Raw genomic sequence first — 26,064 nt, 5'->3', positions numbered from 1 at the left:
TGTGTAGAAGAGAGGGAGATTACTTCCTGGTAAAAGTAGGTCTTAGACAGTGATGTATAATGTACAAAATGGGAGTTGACACAGTTACTTTTTGCTGATGATACTGTGCTTATGGGAGATTCTAAAGAAAAGTTGCAAAGGTTAGTGGATGAGTTTGGGAGTGTGTGTAAAGGTAGAAAGTTGAAAATGAACCTAGATAAGAGTAAGGTGATGAGGGTATCAAATGATTTAGATAAAGAAAAATTGGATATCACATTGGAGAGAGGGAGTATGGAAGAAGTGAATGTTTTCAGATATTTGGGAGTTGACGTGTCAGCAGATGGGTTTATGAAGGATGAGGTTAACCATAGAATTGATGAAGAAAAAAAAAGATGAGTGGTGCGTTGAGGTATATGTGGAGACAAAAAACGTTATCTATGGAGGCAAAGTAGGGAATGTATGAAAGTATAGTGGTACCTACACTCTTACATGGGTGTGAAGCTTGGGTTGTAAATGCAGCAGCGAGGAGGCGGTTGGAGACAGTGGAGATGTCCTGTCTAAGGGCAGTGTGCGTTGCTAATATTATGCAGAAAATTCGGAGTGTGGAAATGAGGAGAAGGTGTGGAGTTAATAAAAGTATTAGTCAGAGGGCTGAAGAGGGGTTTTTGAGTTGGTTTGGTCATTTAGAGAGAATGGATCAAAGTAGAATGACATGGAGAGCGAATAAATCTGTAGGGGAAGGAAGGCGGGGTAGGGGTCTTCCTCGAAGAGGTTGGAGGGAGGGGGTAAAGGAGGTTTTGTGGGCGAGGGGCTTGGACTTCCAGCAAGCATGCATGAGCATGTTAGGAGTGAATGGAGACAAATGGTTTTTGGGACCTGACGAGCTGTTGGAGTGTGAGCAGGGTAATACGTATTTAGCGAAGGGATTCGGGGAAACTGGTTAGGTATTTTTATATAGCCGGACTTGAGACTGGAAATGGGAAGTACAATGCCTGCACTTTAAAGGAGGAGTATGGGATATTAGCAGTTTGGAGGGATATGTTATATATCTTTATACGTATATGCTTCTAAACTGTTGTGTTCTGAGCACTCTGCAAAAACAGTGATTGTGTGAGTGAGGTGAAAGTGTTAAATGATGATGAAAGTATTTTCTTTTTGGGGATTTTCTTTCTTTTTGGGTCACTCTGCCTCGGTGGGAGACGGCTGACTTGTTGAAAAAAAAATTATTTATTTTTTTTATAAATAATTCACATTAAGCACTAAACCCATGCGAGTCATTCAGCGCAAGACGTGAAGGTGGAGGCTCAATCCTCTGTTTGCTGAGTGCCAGACAGATGCGCTTCCCACATGTACTCACTCTCTTTATGACAAAGTGGATTTTAAGTAATGTAGCTGCTGGTTTGCACTTGAAAATTATTTGAAAACTGGAAGATACAGATAACTTTTATAAAATAGTGAGAAAATCAATAAGAAATCTTGTATTGTTGTTTTTATTTAGTGTTTGGTATGTACTTGCATATGTATGCATTTTGAGGTTTGAACTCTAGATCCTGACTCTGTCTCTTTACTTCTATTCAATTCACAAAGTTGGCTCTTAGCCCTTTCCATTCTACTACTAATATATACATCTTCCAACTCATCCCAATTTGCTTCATTCTCTCTAAATATCTAAACCACCTCAACAACCCCTCAGCCCTCTGCATAATACTTTAAGTAACCCACACTTCCTCCTAATCTGCAGGCCACAAAAAATATCTTGTAAGCTTTTCTATGAATGTGAGTTGGGTCTGGGGAGCATCAGGACCCTGATGGTGAGGTCTTTGGTGGAAGACTTGGCTATAGTAACTGCACTGGCATTGCTTCTTGCAAAGGGTCTCTCTGGTATTATGGCCTACTTCTTCAGGAATCTGGGTTTCTTGGAGGTGGTATTGTTGGTAGAGTTAAAGATTTTCGGAGCTCTGTGTTAAATTTAAATAAAAATTTTGTATTTCTTATGAGCAATACAAATTAATTACTGCAGTTATACATTTGAACTGATTATATTTTAAATATGATCTTATTATAATATTAATATTATTTGGTGTAGTATAAGGCTTAGAAGAAAGTCAGTAATTATGCAGATGCATTTTTGGCAAACTAATCATAAGGCTTACATAGTATACTACTTATATCAAGACCTACTATATAATTAAAGTCAGTACAGTTTGGGTAATTGATTACAATCATAAGTACGAGATAGGCTGCAAAAGAAGAATTTATCAAATACAATGAAATTACGTTGCTTCAGTGGCCTGCATTTTATGGAGTGGTTGAAGTGAGGTTTTGAAATCAAAGCATGAAAACTTACAGACAGTTAATATATATAGTATGCATGTAAGATTTAATAGGTGCTTTTCAACAGAATTAGTAAGGATGTTGGCAAATAGGGAACTTTTGGCATTTTCAGCCAATGAGTTCCAAATTTTTGGGCCTTGGTATGTGCATGGGGGTGTACGAACAAGTTCAAGTCATACATGTTTAATGTCAGAGATGCTTGGTCCTTGTATTGTGTCCATTTGCTCTGCTGCAGCTCTCTAGATAGAATTTAAGCTATGAGTTAATGGTTGAATTGAGTGTCCTGTAGACATAGCATGCACAGTAGAAAGTGTGAATACTTTGTACATTAAGCAAATTTAAGCTTTTGAATAAGGGGGTAGGGTGTTGCGAGCCTGAATGAGTAATTATTCTGAGAGGTAATTTTTGCTAAGTAACAACAAGTTCAAGGTGATTAGCTGCTGCTGTTCCCTGTACACAGATTTTGAAGGTGCGGTATGGATAGATTACAGAGTAGTACAAAGTGAGCAGAGATGTTTGGAGAACCTAATAGTATATTTTTGAGAGAATGCCGTATATTTTGGATTTTTTTTTAGAAATGTTCTGGATTCTTTCTTTTCTTTCAACGTACCAGCCGTATCCCACTGAGGTGGGGTGGCCCAAAAGGAAAAACAAAAGTTTCGCCGTTGAAATTTAGTAATATATACAGGAGAAGGGGTTACTAGCCCCTTGCTCCCGGCTTTTAGTCGCCTCTTATGACACGCATGGCTTACGGAGGAAGAATTCTGTTCCACTTCCCCATGGAGAAAATTTTCTGGATGTGTATGCTAAATTTTAGGTGCTGTTCAGGTGTATTCCCAGGAATATATCCTCATCCTGCCTATCAATTTGGTATATTATTTATCTTTATTTGTTTTGTATCCAAACATTATATAGGTCCTTTAACCCTTTGAGGGTCGACAGGCCCTCTCAGAAACTCGTTCTCAGGGTCGGCCAAATTTAAAAAAAAAAAAAATAATTTTTTCTTATGAAAAGATAGAGAATCTTTTCCCGGTCATAATGACACCTAAATTATGAGATTTGATGGAAAACTTACGGAATTATGCTCTCGCGAAGTTAGCGGTCTCGGTGATGTTTACGCATTGGCGATTTTGCCCACTTTGAGCCCCATTTTCGGCCAATTCCACTGTACTAGTCGACAAAAAACATGAATATTTCGCTAGAACTACATTTTTTCTATTGATTAAGTGCAAGAAACCACCCATTTACCATTTTCAACTATCCAATACAGTGGTCAGATTTTGGCAATTTTGCCAATTTCACACAAATTTCAAAAAATGCCAATTTCCGAATAGGGTCCAGAACAAACAAGAAATACATTCCTGGCACTAAAATGACATTTCCTCTGTTCATTAGTCATGTCTCAAGGCCCCTCTTACATTCTTTTGCTTTCCACTTTGAATTTTTATTCTCACAAAAAATAGAAGATTTACTGTTATGCAGACTACTGCATTAGTATAAAAAATGGTATAAATCATATTGGCGCACTTGCAAAAGAATATTAGACTCACCAGTTGACGTGTATTCGACGCTTTGCATGATTTGTTTACTTTTGAACTTTGGTAAAAATCGAACATTTCTGCTACTTTGAGCTCAATTTCAAGGTACTTTTCATTCTAAAACCAGTCAAAATCATCTCAATTTCTGTGATATGCCTTCCATTCTATAAAATGCGACCAAGAAAACTAGAATACAACAATAAATACCATACGAAAATACAGTGCAAAGTCACTGTTTCATTCCAAAAAAACGGTCAAAGTTTTTTTTTCTCATTATTCACTGTGTGCTGCAGGATTTTTTTTATACCGTGCACACTGACCACATAGACCCATTCTTTCATATGGAGGCCTACCAGCCTTTTCCCGCGAGATTTGACGGCGCTAGAATTTATGCGTACTAGTACGTCAAAAAACCCTGCGCGTAAGACGTACTAGTACGTCCGAAACCCTCAAAGGGTTAAATATTGAGTGTGTTTGTTAGTTGTGATCCACATAGATATTTTAGCAAGTTCGGCATTTACTGTTTCAAGTGTAAGCATATGAATGCATGGGAGATGTATTGGAATTCTTCAAAGAATTCCAGACTGGAGATACTTCCTGCTGATTCCTTGCTGCCACCTGACAGGGCTATTAGATGACTTAACTCCTTCACCTAATCTTCACTACCGACTTGTTTCCTGTACCATATATGTATATCCACATTGTGTCCTCTCATTCTTTTGTATCATTTGAAGTGACTAAGGTCCAAAACATTTCCAATAAAAGTGTCCTCAGTGTAACGACTTATGTCCCTTCGTCCACATACATACACACCTACCTGAGTTTTTAAAGAAATTAGTCTTGCAGTGTTTCTATAGGCACATTTTTAGAAGACTGTGTTTAAAATAATATTTATTGACATTTTTCTGTAATTCAACATTTGTAATGCTTTGCTTGTGAAAAAATGATTTATGGTTTTCCTAGATATTTTGTGTATAGATTCTTTGAATAAAGAAGGGAAGTTAAATAAGCTGTGCTAAATAACTAACTGTACTAAATAAATTAACAAGTTAAATAACCAGTAACAAGTTAATAGTATACCAAATAACAAGTATTTATTTTAACCATCATAAAATAATAGTTCAGTGCTATCTTGAAATAATGAATGCAATTTTTAATTTATCATAAAGTCTAAGTCATTATGAAAAGCAAATACAGAGGTTACATTCATCAGTTTGTAAATTGTTAAGTATATTTCTATTACCATATCAGTTATAGTTTAGCTTCTTATTGTTTTCAAAGGAATACAAAGAGCTAAATTGTTTATTTTATATGCAGCCTTTACTTGGACGTCTCATGGTGGGCTCGGATGTTCACATTGATGCAAAATACAAGGATGCTTTCTATGTTAACTGGAACTGGGCTCGCATTCGTCAGTCATGTGTGATGCTCAATGTGTCAGTCCTTCTCAGTCTTCTGTGTGTTGGAGTGGGTCTTCTTATCCAGGTGAGTGATATAGTCTCTCTTAATACAGTATACATTAACATAATCAGATGTGTTGAAGCACTGGTGCACTCACTAAATTTATTTTTCTCTGTGAATTGATATAGTGTTTAAGATAATGTAAATACTAAAGACTGGATACCACCCAAACAGTGACAACACTTAACACTTTAGGAGTGTAAATCTACAGTTTGATTCACAGTTAGTTCATCTCCATACCAGATGTGGTGAACTGTCAGAGCAGAATCTGTGTACTAAGCAAAATGAATCTAGATCACTGCCCACCAGGAAGTGCAAGTGAAAAAGTCTAAATTTACCAAAGGTATGGAGGTGCATGTGTAACTGTTGCAGTGTTAACTGTTTACCTCCAAGCGATGCTCTCAGAAGGAAGTTGTAGGTGGTTGGGATGGCATGCAACCTTTAGGCCCTACTTGGGTTTGAAAGGAAAAATTCCACTGCACATGATACCCAGATTATGCGTGTCCTTTGATACTATGCTGAGTCTTTCACAATATATCAAGGTTTGTAAACAGTGTTGGCGGCAGCAAAGGTTGATAGGAAGGGGTAAGGGAGGTTTTGTGGGCGAGGGGCTTGGACTTCCAGCAGGCGTGCATGAACGTGTTCGATAGGAGTGAATGGAGACGAATGGTATTTGGGACCTGACGATCTGTTGGAGTGTGAGCAGGGTAATATTTAGTGAAGGGATTCAGGGAAACCGGTTATTTTTATATAGCTGGACTTGAGTCCTGGAAATGGGAAGTACAATGCCTGCACTCTAAAGGAGGGGTTCGGGATATTAGCAGTTTGGAGGGATATGTTGTGTATCTTTATATGTATATGCTTCTAAACTGTTGTGTTCTGAGCACCTCTGCAAAAACAGTGATTATGTGTGAGTGAGATGAAAGTGTTGAATGATGATGAAAGTATTTTCTTTTTTGGGGATTTTCTTTCTTTTTTGGGTCACCCTGCCTCGGTGGGAGACGGCCGATTTGTTAAAAAAAAAAAAAATCAAGAGTTTTAAGCACTATGGAATATTGATTGTAATTTTTCAATCATGTTGCCACAAAATCACACTGTGATTGTTCATTATGTGTACTACACATATATGGCAATACTTTATTTTATTTTTATGCTTAACTCCATACTATTATATTATTATTAATTATTTTTATTATCACACCGGCCGATTCCCACCAAGGCAGGGTGGCCCGAAAAAGAAAAACTTTCACCATCATTCACTCCATCACTGTCTTGCCAGAAGGGTGCTTTACACTACAGTTTTTAAACTGCAACATTAACACCCCTCCTTCAGAGTGCAGGCACTGTACTTCCCATCTCCAGGACTCAAGTCCGGCCTGCCGGTTTCCCTGAATCCCTTCATAAATGTTACTTTGCTCACACTCCAACAGCACGTCAAGTATTAAAAACCATTTGTCTCCATTCACTCCTATCAAACACGCTCACGCATGCCTGCTGGAAGTCCAAGCCCCTCGCACACAAAACCTCCTTTACCCCCTCCCTCCAACCCTTCCTAGGCCGACCCCTACCCCGCCTTCCTTCCACTACAGACTGATACACTCTTGAAGTCATTCTGTTTCGCTCCATTCTCTCTACATGTCCGAACCACCTCAACAACCCTTCCTCAGCCCTCTGGACAACAGTTTTGGTAATCCCGCACCTCCTCCTAACTTCCAAACTACGAATTCTCTGCATTATATTCACACCACACATTGCCCTCAGACATGACATCTCCACTGCCTCCAGCCTTCTCCTCGCTGCAACATTCATCACCCACGCTTCACACCCATATAAGAGCGTTGGTAAAACTATACTCTCATACATTCCCCTCTTTGCCTCCAAGGACAAAGTTCTTTGTCTCCACAGACTCCTAAGTGCACCACTCACTCTTTTTCCCTCATCAATTCTATGATTCACCTCATCTTTCATAGACCCATCTGCTGACACGTCCACTCCCAAATATCTGAATACGTTCACCTCCTCCATACTCTCTCCCTCCAATCTGATATTCAATCTTTCATCACCTAATCTTTTTGTTATCCTCATAACCTTACTCTTTCCTGTATTCACCTTTAATTTTCTTCTTTTGCACACCCTACCAAATTCATCCACCAATCTCTGCAACTTCTCTTCAGAATCTCCCAAGAGCACAGTGTCATCAGCAAAGAGCAGCTGTGACAACTCCCACTTTGTGTGTGATTCTTTATCTTTTAACTCCACGCCTCTTGCCAAGACCCTCGCATTTACTTCTCTTACAACCCCATCTATAAATATATTAAACAACCACGGTGACATCACACATCCTTGTCTAAGGCCTACTTTTACTGGGAAAAAATTTCCCTCTTTCCTACATACTCTAACTTGAGCCTCACTATCCTCGTAAAAACTCTTCACTGCTTTCAGTAACCTACCTCCTACACCATACACTTGCAACATCTGCCACATTGCCCCCCTATCCACCCTGTCATACGCCTTTTCCAAATCCATAAATGCCACAAAGACCTCTTTAGCCTTATCTAAATACTGTTCACTTATATGTTTCACTGTAAACACCTGGTCCACACACCCCCTACCTTTCCTAAAGCCTCCTTGTTCATCTGCTATCCTATTCTCCGTCTTACTCTTAATTCTTTCAATTATAACTCTACCATACACTTTACCAGGTACACTCAACAGACTTATCCCCCTATAATTTTTGCACTCTCTTTTATCCCCTTTGCCTTTATACAAAGGAACTATGCATGCTCTCTGCCAATCCCTAGGTACCTTACCTTCTTCCATACATTTATTAAATAATTGCACCAACCACTCCAAAACTATATCCCCACCTGCTTTTAACATTTATATTTATATTTATATTTATATTTGTAACAGATGCCACAAGGGTCTGAGTGTGATCCTGCACATACCTGGTGGCAAGGGTCTGTCATGTATGAAGTTTACATTCCAAGTTTTCAAGACTCTAATGCAGATGGAGTTGGTGATTTACCTGGGCTCATTTCAAAGCTTGATTATATCCAGGTAAGTGTCACCATAAGAACAGGATATCCCATAATTTTGTTATTAATTACTGTAGCTGAGAGTGTAATATTATTTTGTCTAAGCTGTATATTCATTCTTAATATTTCTGACAAAGAGATCATCTGTTTTTGGGTAATAAAAGTTTTACATTTAAAAGTTATGCTTTATTCTAGTAGCATGATTCCTTCATAGAGTACTGATTTAGGGTCTTTAAACATTTAGCATATGAGAGGACAGATCCCTAGCACATCCTCCCTGGGTTGTCCTCACCCAGTCAACTGCAGAAGCTATACTGTTCACTGACAAAGAAATGAAACCAACCCCCACTTCAGTTCCTGTCACAGAGACCTTTACACTCTAACCTTTCTAGTACATACTGTACTACCCTCTTCCCTGCTTGTAATACTATAACATCCTATAACAATAAATCATTTTCTCCCTCCCCAACCCTGTCATATTCTTTTGCCCATCTGCTCTTCAGTTTCTTCCCTTCACTTCTTTCTTGTATGCACTTATGATACTCGGAGTAACATCATATTTAGATCAATATGTTGTCAGAAAAGTACATTATTGTTTTATAAAAAAAAATTACGTTTCATAGCTCTTTGAATAAAATCAAATGCCTGAACCCCTTAAGCAACTCTTAATCTTAAGCCTCCTTTTCTTTTTCTTTTTTATATATTATTCTAAGACATAGAGTAAAACTAATCAAAAGTATGTGTTTAACTATATGCCTTCTCTGTTAGAACTTAGGGATACGGGCTGTGAGAGTTAATTCCATCATGGAAGCTAGTGACTACCTCAGCAGCCACAACTTCATCACCAATTACACTGCTGTTGATCCGCTTCTGGGTGACTCAAATGATGTCAAGCTGCTGGCAGCTCTTTTACATGAGAAGGATATGTATTTATTGATGGATATGCCACTAAGTTCTCTGCGAGCTGAAATTCCTGGTAAGCCATTTTTTTTCTTTTAATGTTTTTGTTTAAAGGTCATTAAATTTATTAATTACTGCATATAGCAATTGAATGAGGAGGAGGTTGGAGGCAATGTAGCTGTCAGGTTTGAAAGTAACATGTAATGTGAATATTATGCAAAAAATTAGGAGCACAGAAAATAGAAAACAATGTGGGGTTATGAAAGTTTTCACATGAAAGTGGAGGAGGGGTTGTTGAGGTGGTTTTTCTTTTTAGAAAAGGAGTAGCAGGATAGGATGACACAGGGTATATAAATCAGGGGTGGAAGGAAGGAAGGATGTGTTAAGGGTTGTCCCTGGAAGGGATGCAAGGAGGAAAGGGGGGGGGGGGGCGAAGAAAGTTTCAAGTGGGAGAAGCATGAGCAGCCAGCAGGCATGTGTTAACATGTTAGATTGGAGTGAGATAAGTAAGTTGAGAAAGCCTAGGGAACGAATAGATTCGACGGTTAAAAACAGAAAAAGAGTGGGCTTGTCAGAAAGTGGGTCAATGAAAGATGAACCATAAAACTGATGAGGGGGTAAAAAGGTGGGTGGTGCATTGAGGCATCTGTAGAGACAAAGAATGTTATCTATGGAGGCAAAAAGGGGAATGTATGCAAGTATAGTGGTACCAACACTTTTATGTGAGTGTTAGTTTAATATCTTTATTGTGCACCCCATACCCATCCTGTGGGTGGTAGTCAAAAGATTACAGAGGTACATAATGGGTCCAGCGACTGAGCTGCAAAGTTTTGATATGAGTGTGAAGCATGAGTTGTGAATGTTGCAGCCAAGAGGAGGCTGGAGGCAGTAGCGATGTCATGTTTTAGGGTAATTTGTTGTGTGAATATTATGCAGAGAATTTGTAGCTTGGAGATCAGGAGGAGGTGTGGGGTTACTGAAAGTATTATCCAGAGAGGTGAGGAGGGGTTTATGAGGTAGTTTGGAGATTTAGAAAGGATGAAGCAAAATAAGAACACTTGGGTGTATAAATGTAGTGGAGGAAAGCTGGGGTAGGAGTCACCCTAGGAAAGGTTGGAGAGATGGGGTAAAGGATGCTTTGTGTGTGAGCATGTTAGGTAGAAGTGAGTGGAGCATATGAATTTGGGACTTGACTAGCTGTTAGAGTGTGAACAAAATAACATTTATGAAGGGATTCAGAGAAACCAGTTAGCCAGATTTGAGTCCTGGAAGTGAAAAGTACAGTGCCTGCACTCTGAAGGAGGGGTGGGGATATTTGCAGTTTGGAGGGGCATCTGTAGTATTGGCACACCTCTGGCAAGACAGTGATAGTGAATGATGGTGACAATGTTTCTTCTTTTTCTGGTCACCCTACCTCAGTGGGAGACCCAAGTGTGTTAATAAAGAAAAAATACAGGAGGGCCCCATGTTTTTGGTTCACTCTTTTCGTTGTCCCACTTTTTCAGCATTTTCAATTGATCCAATGTTCATTATGTTCAGTGCTTTTTCAGCTTTTCCATCATTTTTGCACAACAGTTACACAAGGGAAAGGCAAACAGTGCCGTATTTTAAGGTAAGCATTGTATGTACTGTGTACCTTTTTTTTCTTTTTATGCCTAGCTGTATTGAGCACTTATTATGTGATAGTGCAAACTCGTTATAAGGCTTTTTAGATGCATTTGATATTTAAAAATGCTCTTTTCTACTTGCTGGTAATTTTCATTTATTGGTGGGGCCAGAAAATTAACAACTGTAAAAACGGGACCCTCCTGTATTTACCATATGTTCTTGTTGCTGAAGATAGTTTTTAAATAATTGGTTTTGTAATATATGCAGTCTTGATCTTTTGTGAATTGTTCTCTATTTTGTCTCTTTGCAGTTACAGCCAATATTGTTTTTGAAGATTTGGTGGGAAATAAAGGAAATATCCTTAGTGTAAGTCTAGCAGAAGTTTACCCAGTGCTGAAATACTGGTTGTCTCTCGGAGTTGATGGATTTTTTTTCACAGATATCACTGAGGTATGTGTCATTTGTCATTAATGTTTATTGCCATTTATATAAAATTAATGCAAAAGGAATATAATATCATTTTATTAGTGATTACAATTTATTATACTCGTAAGTACTTCCATAGCATGGGTGTGTAAAGGAAGAAAGCTGAAAGTGAACATAGATAAGAGTGAGGTGATGAGGGTATCAAACGAGTTAGGTAAAGAAAAATTGGATATCACATTGGAGGGAGGGAGAGAGTATGGGAGTGAATGTGTTCAGTTATTTGGGATGGGTTTATGAAGGACGAGGTAAATCATAGAATTGATGAAGGTAAAAGGGTGGGTGGTGCAGTGAGGTATCTGTGGAGACAAAAAACGTTATCCATGGAGGCAAAGAAGGGAATGTATTAGAGTATAGTGGTACCAACACTCTTATATGGGTGTGAAGCATGGGTTGTAAATGCTGCAGCAAGAAGGAGGCTGGAGGCAATGGAAATGTCATGTCTAAGGGGCAATGTGTGGTGTAAATATTATGCAGAGAATTCGTTGTGTGAAAATTAGGAGGAGGTGCGGAGTTACTAAAAGTATTATTCAGAGGACTGAGGAGGGGTTGTTGAGGTGGTTTGGTCATATAGAGAGGATGGAGCAAAATAGGATGTTTTGGAGGGTGTATAAATCTGTAGTAGAAGGGAGGAGGGGGAGGGGTTCATCCTAGAAAAGGATGGAGGGAAGGGGTAAAAGATATTTTGTGTACAAGGGACTTTAACATGCAGCAGGTATGTGTGAGCTTGTTAGATAGGAGTGAATGGAGATGAATGGTTTTTGGGACTTTACAAACTGTTGGAGTGTGAACATGGTAATATTTTGTGAAGGGATTCAGGGAAACCAGTTAGCCGGACTTGAGTCCTGGAAATGGGAAGTACAATGCCTGCACTTTAAAGGAGGGGTTTGGGATATTGGCAGTTTGGAGTGACTTTCAAAACTGTTGTATCTGGGCGCCTCTGCAAAGACAGTGATTATGTATGAGTGATGGTGAAAGTGTTGAATGATAATGAAAGTTTTTTCTTTCTTTTTGGGTTTTTCTTTCTTTTGGGTCACCCTGCCTTGGTGGGAAACGACGAACGTGTTAAAAAATATATCTATATATATAAATTTCTGTATGATAGTAGGCTGGTAGACAGCAGCTGCCCAGGGAAGTACTACCTGCCAAGTGAGTGTAAAACGGAAGCCTGTACTTGTTTTACATGATGGTAGAATTGCTGGTGTCATTTCTGTCTCATAAACATGCAAGATTTCAGGTACATCTTGCTACTTCCACTTACACTTAGGTCACACTACACATACATGTACAAGCATATACATATATACACACCCCTCTGGGTTTTCTTCTATTTTCTTACTCGTTCTTGTTCTTGTTTATTTCCTCTTATCTCCATGGGGAAGTGGAACAGAATTCTTCCTCCGTAAGCCATACGTGTTGTAAGAGGCGACTAAAATGCTGGGAGCAAGAGGCTAGTAACCCCTTCTCATGTATAAATTACTAAATGTAAAAAGAGAAACTTTGCTTTTCTTTTTGGGTCACCCTACCTCAGTGGGATATGGTTGGTTTGTTGAAAGAAGAATATATATTTCTGCTGTTTTAGGCCTATTTCAGGCCACTTCTGGTCTGAAATTGATCAAAATCAACTCCATTTCACAAGAGTCTTTGATATGTCAATTGGCACCAATAGTCATCCAATAAAATCATAAAAACATCCTAGAGAATACTTCAAAGTTGCTATTTTAACCCAGGGGTCAGAAGTTCACTGTTCCCAGCATGCACTGCATGGGGCAGTATTTTTTTTTTTTTATGCTATACTTGCCCACTGCACAAACCCATTCTCTCGTGGCTTGGCCAAAATTTTTCTAATCACAGTACATATGAGAGCACTTTGAGACGTAAATCTGTGTGAGCAGCACTAGCCTCAATAACATAGATCTTTGTAAGCAACACTGGCCTCAGTGACATAGATTTACAGGTGAGACAGTGAAGGAGTTAATAGCACTAACATAGTCCAAGATTGTTGTCCTTATACAGTACTATATAAAGGCTTTTTGCACCCTTCTGGATGTTACATAAGATGTTAGAGGTGGAAATAAAATTTTTTTACCACATTCGCTATTTTCAACAAAGATGGTGTGACTCAGTGAAGGAAACACATTCACCATTACTTACTCTGAACTGCAACACCCTCACTCATCTTTCATCTTTTTGAAGTAAAGTTACAGTATTTGTTAAAAAAAAAATTTATATGAAGAGCTATCACTGACTTAGTTTTTACATGCCATTCTTCTTTTGTAATGAGAAAAGATTCTTTTAGAGAGCTCTTCTTAGCGATATTTTATTTTGAAATTTTATAGTACATAAAACTACAATACATAAGTATGTACTGTATTGAATACTTATAAGAGCCAAATAACACAAATTTTTGTTGTGATCAGTATTCCAGTAATCCAGGTCTAGTGGAAGCCATGCACGAGTGGAGGAACATACTGGACCGCTTCAGCAGCGGCATGCACCACAAAGTAATGATGGTTCCTGAAGCCCTGCTCAACAACTTGAAGTCTATGAAGTTCTCTCATCTTAACCACCTTCTTCAGTTGGTGGACCTCATTGATGTTTCTGTGAACCTCACTGGATCAGCAGAGGTATGAGTTGATGACACTGATATTGCAGTGAACCTTAATGAAGGGTAGGGGGATGTGTAGACCATGTTTACATTGAAACATATAAGTGAACAGTATTTAGATCACGGTAAGGAAGTTTTCATTGCATTTATGGATTCAGAAAAAGCCCATGATAGAGTGGATAGGAGAGCAATGTGGCAGACATTAGCTGGACTTGTGTTCTGTAGGTGGGAAGTACAGTGCCTGTATTCTGAAGGAGAGGTGGAGATATTGCAATTTGGAGGGGCATCTGAACTGTAATGTAAGCTCACCTCTGGCAAGATGGTGATGGCCTGAATGGTGGTGAAAGTGTTTCTTCTTTTCTGGGATCACCCTACCTCATTGGGAGATGGCTGGTGTGTTGAAAAGCAAAATCTGTGTAGAATGAAAGCTTCCTAAGAAAGTGCTCAATGTCATTGAAAATTACTTTTAACCAAATTGTCTGGTTTTTGACTCACTTATATAGTCTTAACATTATGTTAACAATATACATTACATATTTTTATTATATTCATGATTAAGGTCTAAGCCCTTTTTACATATCATGCAATCTTTCCTAAATTTGCTTCTAGAGTCTCGAGAACTAGATGATTTGGTTAGAACTGCTCTTAGCATAGCACACCTCAGACCCTTCAAGGGGTGTGCCTTGATGCTGAAAAAGGGCTCCTGATCCAAGGAATTTTAGCTATTCTTCCCTTCCTTACATCATATCTAATTGCTTTTCATTCCCCAGGGTTTAATACTTCCTCATAAATATAATGATACTGTTCCATTATCTGAAGGTTATTTGATGTTGAATTCATAATACAGTTACCTGTTAGATACCTATAATTTCTGACATGGGTTTGGATATGTCTAGAATAATGTTGGCTAGGTTGATCAAGGGCCATTAGCTCAGGCTGGATTTCACTTTCTTTGTGAGTATAAGTACTTAATTTATTATGTTACATTATCTTGTAAAATTTGAAAACTGTCCAGGTTTTCTTAATGTCCCTTTTTATCCCCTGAACTGTCCAAACGTAGATCTACATTCTCTCGCCCAGCGCTCCGAATATTTTGAAAAATAATTTTTTTTTTTTTTTTTTATAACCCATAAACGGTCCAAACGTATATATACGTTTTTTCAACATTTGAAAGTATGTAAAAAAAAAAGTAGATCTTTTTGTTTTTTCACATTTGAAAATGTGTAAAAAAACTTTGATCTACTTTTTTTTTTGTTATATTTGAAAATATGTAAAAAAAAACTTAGACCTACTTTTGTAGCACTACACATGTGAACGTAGATCTGCTTGGACCGTTTACGGGTTAATGAAGAGGACATTTTTTTACATAAAGTAATGTAAGAAAAAATTCTAGAGTCAGTACTTACAGAGATAAAAGGCCGCAATGTTGGCACTTGTCACTCACCTGATGGCAACATGAAGCGCTGCCATTTGCAGATGTGTTGCCTATATACCTTTTTCTCTTTTTTTTATAATTTGTATAATTTTTATGTTCTGATAATGACAATTTGTGGTAGTTCTTGCAATTTCATTGTTAATTTTTGTTCTGACACTAATATTAGGTACTGAAATAGTGCTCAAATAGTCATAAACACAGTGACAGGTGAACATTTTTGCCTACCTTAGCCACATACTATTGTCTAGAAATATATACATAGTATTTATAGGTCCCAGCAATGTTTTGGATACACTGGAGTACATAATAATAATAAATAATAATAAGTTCACTTGAAGCTTGATATAAGTGTGTCACTTGTCTTATCTTATCTCTTCACTCCACTGCTGACAGTGATTAAGTGTAGTAAGAGTGAAAACAAATAAAGCCTTGCTTTATTTGTTTTCACTCTTACACATAAACATGTCTGTCTGTCTCTGTCTATCTATCTATCTGTTTATCTATCTGTCTATCTGTCTGTCTCAGAGTTTCTCATGAACCAGCTGGTATTACACACCATCACTATCTACAAGCACAGTAAAACACTTTGTTTGGATTTTTGGGTTATCCTAGGTAATTTACACTGTGTATAATTGTATTTACATATGTGATCCTGTGAGATAGAGACAGAGATAGATACAAACATAGAGACGGAGATAAAGACAGTCAATCAGCCAGCCAGTTGGCCAGCCAGCAGCCGGCCAGCCAGCCACGGGCTAGCCAGCTGGCCATCCAGCCTGCCGAAATTACAGTTCCAGAATTGTTTCTTTTTACTTAGGGCATAAGTTATAGGACATTCTGGCAATTTGACAATTTCCTCTTAAAAGGGGAGTGTTAATACGACATGACATCAGTGAATCCTTGGTGTTTGCCGCTCTGTTTGCTCTAGCTAGTACTCAATTTAACTGGTGCTCCCACCAGGTAAATGGTCCCAGATTTTTTTAATACAGCACACACCGAGGGTTAAGACTCATTCTATGCTGACCAGGTATCTTAGGCCAATCGTGCCAAATTTGGAGGCAGGAAAAATAAAACGTAGATCTGTGTTTGGAGCACTAGCGGTAAGAACGTAGATCTACGTTTGGACAGTTAAGGGGTTTATTCATTCAATCTGTGCAATAGTTTTTTGTTAGTGACAAATCAACAGTAACTTGAGAAAACTGGTTTCATCAGTCATGCATGATTTATGTAATATTGCATTTTACTTTAAATAGAGCTTTTTGCAATCCAGATGATTCCTGAGGTTTTGAAGTCAGCTACTGCTTGGGACAGTCACATTTCACTCCCATGGATTAATTGGAACATGGGAGGTATAGAGAGGGAACGTGTTGCTGCTCTTACCGCCCATCACCCACTTGGCCGTGCCCTACTCTTACTTTTCTTCCCAGGGACCATCACTTTGTATTACGGTGATGAACTAGGTCTATCTCAAACTTCACAGGCATGTAACCTCCATATATTTCTCATATTTTGATAGTTTTTCTATAAATGATGTGTAGTATGATTACTGTAATATGTAGATACAGGTCTCCCTCAACATTCGTGTTTTCAGCTTTCGCGGGCTTCACACATTCGCGAATTCCCAACTGCCAAATTCCCAACCGCTAAATTCCCAGCCGCCAAATCATATTTAAGTTTCCCGCCACCCGCTAGTCCCTACTACCCTCCTTCCGACCCCCAAAACTGGCAGTCAGCCCTCCCACTACTCAGTGTGGTAAGTGTTTTGTTTGTTCATTATTTGCTATTAAACTACAGTATAAATAATGTCAACCCATTCATGACTGAATATTGGAATGGCTATTCGGACAGGTATTGGACGGTGACATCGTGTTTACTCTTGAACACGGCAAAGAATCAAATATTTCTGCTACTGCTAATAATAAAATAATAATACGATAGCATTGAAGGAAATTGTACAAAAATATGAGGGTTGAAGCAGTGGTGGAAGAAGTGGTTGAGGCATCATCAGTCAGTGTGGCTTTGTTTATGCTGGAGTGAGCATTAGTTTCCACACTTCCAAACATTTCACAATAATTCATTGTGTTTGGTGCTTGTAGATTGAGTGTGACTGGAGTGGTAGAGGCAGCAGTTGAGGCAGTGGTTGAGGCAGCGGTTGAGACAATGGTTGAGGCAGTGGTTGAGGCAGTGGTTGAGGCAGTGGTTGAGGCAGTGGTTGAGGCAGTGGTTGAGGCAGCGGTTGAGGCAGTGGTTGAGGCAGCAATTGAGGCAGCGATTGAGGCAGCGATTGAGGCAGCAATTGAGGCAGTGGTTGAGGCAGTGGTTGAGGCAGCGGTTGAAGCAGTGGTATTTAACCCTTTCAGGGTCCAAGGCCCAAATCTGAAGTGGTGCCCCAGTGTCCAAGAATTTTCAAAAAAAATTTGTTATTTTTTCTTATGAAATCGTAGAGAATCTTTTTGTGAAGGTAATAAAACAAAAAGTATGAAATTTGGTGGAAAATTGACGAAATTATGCTCTCGCGAATTTTGATGTGTCAGCGATATTTACGAATCAGCGATTTTTCCAACTTTGACTCCCATTTTAGGCCAATTACATTACACGCACATGCATATATATATATACATACATCTAGGTTTTTCTCCTTTTTCTAAATAGCTCTTGTTCTTTTTTATTTCTTCTATTGTCCATGGGGAAGTGGAAAAGAATCTTTCCTCCGTAAGCCATGCGTGTCGTATGAGGCGACTAAAATGCCGGGAGCAATGGGCTAGTAACCCCTTCTCCTGTATACAATTACTAAAAAAGAGAAGAAGAAAAACTTTATAAAACTGGGTTGCTTAAATGTGCGTGGATGTAGTGCGGATGACAAGAAACAGATGATTGCTGATGTTATGAATGAAAAGAAGTTGGATGTCCTGGCCCTAAGCGAAACAAAGCTGAAGGGGGTAGGAGAGTTTCAGTGGGGGGAAATAAATGGGATTAAATCTGGAGTATCTGAGAGAGTTAGAGCAAAGGAAGGGGTAGCAGTAATGTTAAATGATCAGTTATGGAAGGAGAAAAGAGAATATGAATGTGTAAATTCAAGAATTATGTGGATTAAAGTAAAGGTTGGATGCGAGAAGTGGGTCATAATAAGCGTGTATGCACCTGGAGAAGAGAGGAATGCAGAGGAGAGAGAGAGATTTTGGGAGATGTTAAGTGAATGTATAGGAGCCTTTGAACCAAGTGAGAGAGTAATTGTGGTAGGGGACTTGAATGCTAAAGTAGGAGAAACTTTTAGAGAGGGTGTGGTAGGTAAGTTTGGGGTGCCAGGTGTAAATGATAATGGGAGCCCTTTGATTGAACTTTGTATAGAAAGGGGTTTAGTTATAGGTAATACATATTTTAAGAAAAAGAGGATAAATAAGTATACACGATATGATGTAGGGCGAAATGACAGTAGTTTGTTGGATTATGTATTGGTAGATAAAAGACTGTTGAGTAGACTTCAGGATGTACATGTTTATAGAGGGGCCACAGATATATCAGATCACTTTCTAGTTGTAGCTACACTGAGAGTAAAAGGTAGATGGGATACAAGGAGAATAGAAGCATCAGGGAAGAGAGAGGTGAAGGTTTATAAACTAAAAGAGGAGGCAGTTAGGGTAAGATATAAACAGCTATTGGAGGATAGATGGGCTAATGAGAGCATAGGCAATGGGGTCGAAGAGGTATGGGGTAGGTTTAAAAATGTAGTGTTAGAGTGTTCAGCAGAAGTTTGTGGTTACAGGAAAGTGGGTGCAGGAGGGAAGAGGAGCGATTGGTGGAATGATGATGTAAAGAGAGTAGTAAGGGAGAAAAAGTTAGCATATGAGAAGTTTTTACAAAGTAGAAGTGATGCAAGGAGGGAAGAGTATATGGAGAAAAAGAGAGAAGTTAAGAGAGTGGTGAAGCAATGTAAAAAGAGAGCAAATGAGAGAGTGGGTGAGATGTTATCAACAAATTTTGTTGAAAATAAGAAAAAGTTTTGGAGTGAGATTAACAAGTTAAGAAAGCCTAGAGAACAAATGGATTTGTCAGTTAAAAATAGGAGAGGAGAGTTATTAAATGGAGAGTTAGAGGTATTGGGAAGATGGAAGGAATATTTTGAGGAATTGTTAAATGTTGATGAAGATAGGGAAGCTGTGATTTCGTGTATAGGGCAAGGAGGAATAACATCTTGTAGGAGTGAGGAAGAGCCAGTTGTGAGTGTGGGGGAAGTTCGTGAGGCAGTAGGTAAAATGAAAGGGGGTAAGGCAGCCGGGATTGATGGGATAAAGATAGAAATGTTAAAAGCAGGTGGGGATATAGTTTTGGAGTGGTTGGTGCAATTATTTAATAAATGTATGGAAGAAGGTAAGGTACCTAGGGATTGGCAGAGAGCATGCATAGTTCCTTTGTATAAAGGCAAAGGGGATAAAAGAGAGTGCAAAAATTATAGGGGGATAAGTCTGTTGAGTGTACCTGGTAAAGTGTATGGTAGAGTTATAATTGAAAGAATTAAGAGTAAGACGGAGAATAGGATAGCAGATGAACAAGGAGGCTTTAGGAAAGGTAGGGGGTGTGTGGACCAGGTGTTTACAGTGAAACATATAAGTGAACAGTATTTAGATAAGGCTAAAGAGGTCTTTGTGGCATTTATGGATTTGGAAAAGGCGTATGACAGGGTGGATAGGGGGGCAATGTGGCAGATGTTGCAAGTGTATGGTGTAGGAGGTAGGTTACTGAAAGCAGTGAAGAGTTTTTACGAGGATAGTGAGGCTCAAGTTAGAGTATGTAGGAAAGAGGGAAATTTTTTCCCAGTAAAAGTAGGCCTTAGACAAGGATGTGTGATGTCACCGTGGTTGTTTAATATATTTATAGATGGGGTTGTAAGAGAAGTAAATGCGAGGGTCTTGGCAAGAGGCGTGGAGTTAAAAGATAAAGAATCACACACAAAGTGGGAGTTGTCACAGCTGCTCTTTGCTGATGACACTGTGCTCTTGGGAGATTCTGAAGAGAAGTTGCAGAGATTGGTGGATGAATTTGGTAGGGTGTGCAAAAGAAGAAAATTAAAGGTGAATACAGGAAAGAGTAAGGTTATGAGGATAACAAAAAGATTAGGTGATGAAAGATTGAATATCAGATTGGAGGGAGAGAGTATGGAGGAGGTGAACGTATTCAGATATTTGGGAGTGGACGTGTCAGCAGATGGGTCTATGAAAGATGAGGTGAATCATAGAATTGATGAGGGAAAAAGAGTGAGTGGTGCACTTAGGAGTCTGTGGAGACAAAGAACTTTGTCCTTGGAGGCAAAGAGGGGAATGTATGAGAGTATAGTTTTACCAACGCTCTTATATGGGTGTGAAGCGTGGGTGATGAATGTTGCAGCGAGGAGAAGGCTGGAGGCAGTGGAGATGTCATGTCTGAGGGCAATGTGTGGTGTGAATATAATGCAGAGAATTCGTAGTTTGGAAGTTAGGAGGAGGTGCGGGATTACCAAAACTGTTGTCCAGAGGGCTGAGGAAGGGTTGTTGAGGTGGTTCGGACATGTAGAGAGAATGGAGCGAAACAGAATGACTTCAAGAGTGTATCAGTCTGTAGTGGAAGGAAGGCGGGGTAGGGGTCGGCCTAGGAAGGGTTGGAGGGAGGGGGTAAAGGAGGTTTTGTGTGCGAGGGGCTTGGACTTCCAGCAGGCATGCGTGAGCGTGTTTGATAGGAGTGAATGGAGACAAATGGTTTTTAATACTTGACGTGCTGTTGGAGTGTGAGCAAAGTAACATTTATGAAGGGATTCAGGGAAACCGGCAGGCCGGACTTGAGTCCTGGAGATGGGAAGTACAGTGCCTGCACTCTGAAGGAGGGGTGTTAATGTTGCAGTTTAAAAACTGTAGTGTAAAGCACCCTTCTGGCAAGACAGTGATGGAGTGAATGATGGTGAAAGTTTTTCTTTTTCGGGCCACCCTGCCTTGGTGGGAATCGGCCGGTGTGATAATAAAAAAAAAAAATAAATACATTATTCCAATCAACCAAATTCTTAGCTATTTCACTAGTATTACTTCTATTCTATCGATTGAGCACAAGAAATCGCCAAGTCAACTGTTTCAACTACAAAATAAAGTGATCGGAAATTGTTAATTTGGCCAATTTAACACAAAGTTCAAAATATTCCAATTTCAAAATAGGCTCCAGAATAAACAATGTAGGTATTCCTGGAACTAAACTAACATTTCCTCTGTTCATTAGTTACATTTTGAGGCTTTACAAATAAATTCCATTTTGATTTTTTATTCACATAATTAATTTTTATTCGCACCAAAAAATAGAAGATTTACTGTTCTGCAATACTGTAATAATTGTATAAATATCATCACCATATTTGTGAATGTATATTAGACCCACCAGCTGACGTGTATTAGATGTGTGAGGTCGTTTGTTTACTCTTGAATATCGGCAAAAATTTAACATTTCCGCTACTTTGAGCTCAGTTTCAAGCCATTTTCAGTGCTAAAACCAATCAAAATCATCTCTATTTCTGTAATATGTCTTCCATTCTATCAAATGAGACCAAGAAATCGCAAATACAACTATAAAAAACATACGAAAAAACACTGCAAAGTCGCCGTTTTAATCGAAAAATCATGATTTCAGTTTTTTTCTCTCATTATACACAGTGTGCTGCAGGATCTGTTTTATGTGGTGCACACATACCACATAGATGTATTCTCTCATATCTAGGCCCAAATGTACCACTCACAGTTTATCAGAGTGAGCTGAGCTCATGGCGTAGATCTACGGTTTGGACACTCACCGTAAAGCCGTAGATCTACGGGACGGACCCTGAAAGGGTTAATAAGATTTTTTTTTTTTTTTTTCAACAAGTCGGTCGTCTCCCACCGAGGCAGGGTGACCCAAAAAAGAAAGAAAATCCCCAAAAAGAAAATACTTTCATCATCATTCAACACTTTCACCACACTCACACATTATCACTGCTTTTGCAGAGGTGCTCAGAATACAACAGCTTAGAAGCATATACGTATAAAGATACACAACATATCCCTCCAAACTGCCAATATCCCAAACCCCTCCTTTAAAGTGCAGGCATTGTACTTCCCATTTCCAGGACTCAAGTCCGACTATATGAAAATAACCGGTTTCCCTGAATCCCTTCACTAAATATTACCCTGCTCACACTCCAACAGATTGTCAGGTCCCAAGTATCATTCGTCTCCATTCACTCCTATCTAACATGCTCATGCACGCTTGCTGGAAGTCCAAGCCCCTCGCCCACAAAACCTCCTTTACCCCCTCTTTCCAACCCTTTCGAGGATGACCCCTACCCCTCTTTCCTTCCCCTATAGATTTATATGCTTTCCATGTCATTCTACTTTGATCCATTCTCTCTAAATGGCCAAACCACCTCAACAACCCCTCTTCTGCCCTCTGACTAATGCTTTTATTAACTCCACACCTTCTCCTAATTTCCACACTCCGAATTTTCTGCATAATATTTACACCACACATTGCCCTTAGACAGGACATCTCCACTGCCTCCAACCGTCTCCTCGCTGCTGCATTTACCACCCAAGCTTCACATCCATATAAGAGTGTTGGTACTACTATACTTTCATACATTCCTTTCTTTGCCTCCATTTATAACGTTTTTTGACTCCACATATACCTCAACGCACCACTCACCTTTTTTCCCTCATCAATTCTATGATTAACCTCATCCTTCATAAATCCATCCGCTGACACGTTAACTCCCAAGTATCTGAAAACATTCACTTCTTCCATACTCCTCCTCCCCAATTTGATATCCAATTTTTCTTTATCTAAATCATTTGATACCCTCATCACCTTACTCTTTTCTATGTTCACTTTCAACTTTCTACCTTTACACACATATATATGTTATTAATAATAATAATACATGTTATTATTAATAACATGTATTATTATTATTAATAACATGTTATTAAAAACCACTCTCAACCACTGTCTCAACCACTACCTCTTCCACTGCCTCAACCACTGCCTCTACCACTGCCTCAACCACTGCCTCAACCACTGCCTCTACCACTGCCTCTACCACTGCCTCAACCACTGCCTCAACCACTGCCTCAACTACTGCCTCAACTATTGTTTCTACCACTGCCTCTACCACTCCAGCCGCACTCAATCTACAAGCACCAAACACAATGAATTATTGTGAAATGTTTGGAAGAGTGTGGAGACTAACGCTCACTCTAGCATAAACAAAGCCACACCATCAGTCAGTGTGGCTTTGTTTATGCTGGAGTGAGCATTAGTCTCCACACACTTCCAAACATTTCACAAAAACTCATTGTGTTTGGTGTTTGTAGATTGAGTGAGTGCGACTGCTACATAATTAACCATGGGCCCAAAGAAACTTGCTAGTGCCAGCCCTTTGGTAAGGAAATTGAGAAACACGATACAATTGAAGAAAGAAATTGTACTAAAATACGAGCAGTGTGCTGCATTGGTTGAGGCACTGGTGGAGGCAGTGGTATTTAATAACATACATGTTATTAAACCATAACATGTATGTATTTAGTACAATATTATATGACATTTTCATGTATTTTATGATTGTTCATGGTTCAACAAGTTAAGGAAGCAGTATTGTATTATATTTCCCTACAATATATTGGGGGCACCAAACATTCACGATTTTTCAACATTCGCAAGGCTCTTGATCCCCTAACCTTCGCGAATGTTGAGGGAGACCTGTAAATTGTGTGGTATGGGTACTGCAATAAATAGATAAATATAATGTTTATTACTTATAAAATATATAGAGTATATAGAATAGTGTTATAAAAGCTACTTATGTGAGTCTTTTAAGGTTTTCACCAAAAAGAAAAAATCTTTGAAAATTTCCTAAATTATGGATTTTTTATGCAATAAAAGTGTGGTGCCAGGAAGACTTTGTCATATTTGAGACACCTTATCTTTATTTCATAAAAAATTAAAATTATTTTTTTTAACTATACTTTCTATTAAATTTTAACCCGTAAACGGTCCAAACGCATATATACGTTTTTTCAACATTTGAAAGTATGTAAAATAGTAGATCTTTTTGTTTTTCTACATTTGAAAATGTGTAAAAAAACTTTGATCTACTTTTTTTTTTTTTGTTATATTTGAAAATATGTAAAAAAAATGTAGATCTACTTTTGTAGCACTACACATGTGAACGTAGATCTGCCTGGACCGTTTACGGGCTAAGGAAAATAAATACTAGATATGACAACTTTATGGCCTTGTTATAATAGAAAAAGTAATGCCAAGTCATATTTCAGTACAGTACTTAAGTTGTTCCACGAAAAATTGACACTTATTGGGAACAAAACAAATAACACATGTGATGAAAGGGTTAAATATAGTATATTACAGTGTTAATCTGTCAGCAGTATTGAAATTTTAAAAGTGCATGATAGATCATTAAGTTTAGCTTCAGGGTAAATATTGTTCTTCTTTCAACAAACTGACCATATTCCACTGAGGAAAGGTGACCCAGAAAGAAAAATGAAAGCTTCTCTTTTTAGATTTAGTAATGTTTACAGGAGAGGGGGTTACTACCCCCTTTCTCCTGGCATTTTTGTCACCTCTTACGACACGCACGGCTTATGGAGGAAGAATTTCAAAGTAAATATATTATACAGCCTCTCCTCACTTAGCGATGTACTCGTTTACCGACGACTCAGACTTACGACGGGCTCTGACCAGTATGCATACCTAAATAATGTATATTAGAGCTATTTCATCTATTCTGTTTATTACAATATACAGTACACTACATGTACTGTATAAATATTTAAAAATATACCAGAAATGTTATAAATGGTGCAAAGGTGACAGTAAAACAATATCATAGATGGTTGACACAAACCCACTACCATTATAGTGTGCTCCTCACTTAGCAATGAGTTCATTTACCAACGTGGTCTTTGGAACAAAACTTCATTGTTAAGTGAGAAGAGGCTGTACTCAATTTATTTTTAATTCTATGGCCATCTCCTGCCAAGGCAGGGTCACCCAAAGAAGAAAACACATCCTTCATTATTCATTTAGTCTAACTCAAGAATACTAACAACAGATTAATATTGTGATATAAAAAATGCAGTTATTTCAAACCTTGGTACATTTTTTAAAATGTGTGTACTCACTGCAGGAAAGAAGTTGGTCGACAATTATGCGTTGGAATGAAGGCAAGCATGCAGGCTTCAGCTCAGTTAAACCTTGGCAGGATTTAAGTGAGGGATGGCAAGATGACAATGTGGAGGTACAGAACCAAACCATCTCTGCCCTCAGCACCATGATTTCTGCTCGACAACAGAAAGTAAGTTTTATCAAATAAATGTAAGAAAATCTTTTGCTATTTATTGTTGAAAAAATACAATAAGGTATTGAAATGGGTTAAAGTGATGAAAATGTTCATGTCTGGGCTTCTGGCTGATGAAAATAGATAATTGTTCCAGTAAATAACAACTACTGATATCATTCCTTTTTTTTTTTTTTTTTTTTTTTTAAACAATTCTTATTCTAAGCATGACCTGTTGAGTAAAGATGTTATTGTTTATTGAGATGCGGGCTATGCTGCCATACTTGTTATAATTTATGCACTGTGGCAAAATGTAAAAATGCTCTAATTCAAGGATGCTA

At 38.5% G+C, this 26,064-nt stretch overlaps 1 protein-coding gene across 5 annotated transcripts in view; it reads left to right on the top strand.

Annotated features, from left to right (window-relative positions):
* LOC128697511 (maltase A2) overlaps positions 1-26,064 on the top strand; it is a 59,082-nt gene that overhangs the window by 29,222 nt on the left and 3,796 nt on the right. For 4 of the 5 annotated variants that reach the window (XM_070093970.1, XM_070093967.1, XM_070093968.1 and 1 more), the window contains 7 exons: positions 5,169-5,336; positions 8,226-8,372; positions 9,119-9,326; positions 11,169-11,308; positions 13,762-13,968; positions 16,655-16,864; positions 25,574-25,741. In XM_070093970.1, the coding sequence (XP_069950071.1) occupies positions 5,169-5,336; positions 8,226-8,372; positions 9,119-9,326; positions 11,169-11,308; positions 13,762-13,968; positions 16,655-16,864; positions 25,574-25,741 (1,248 nt within the window). The remainder of the gene's footprint in view (positions 1-5,168; positions 5,337-8,225; positions 8,373-9,118; positions 9,327-11,168; positions 11,309-13,761; positions 13,969-16,654; positions 16,865-25,573; positions 25,742-26,064) is intronic. The other variant, XM_070093972.1, reaches the window with a different exon arrangement.

Source organism: Cherax quadricarinatus, chromosome 44 (genome assembly GCF_038502225.1).
Source record: "Cherax quadricarinatus isolate ZL_2023a chromosome 44, ASM3850222v1, whole genome shotgun sequence".
NCBI lineage: Eukaryota > Metazoa > Arthropoda > Malacostraca > Decapoda > Parastacidae > Cherax > Cherax quadricarinatus.
The sequence above is the reverse complement of the archived record's forward strand: the minus strand, read 5'-3'. Positions and strand labels throughout refer to the sequence as shown.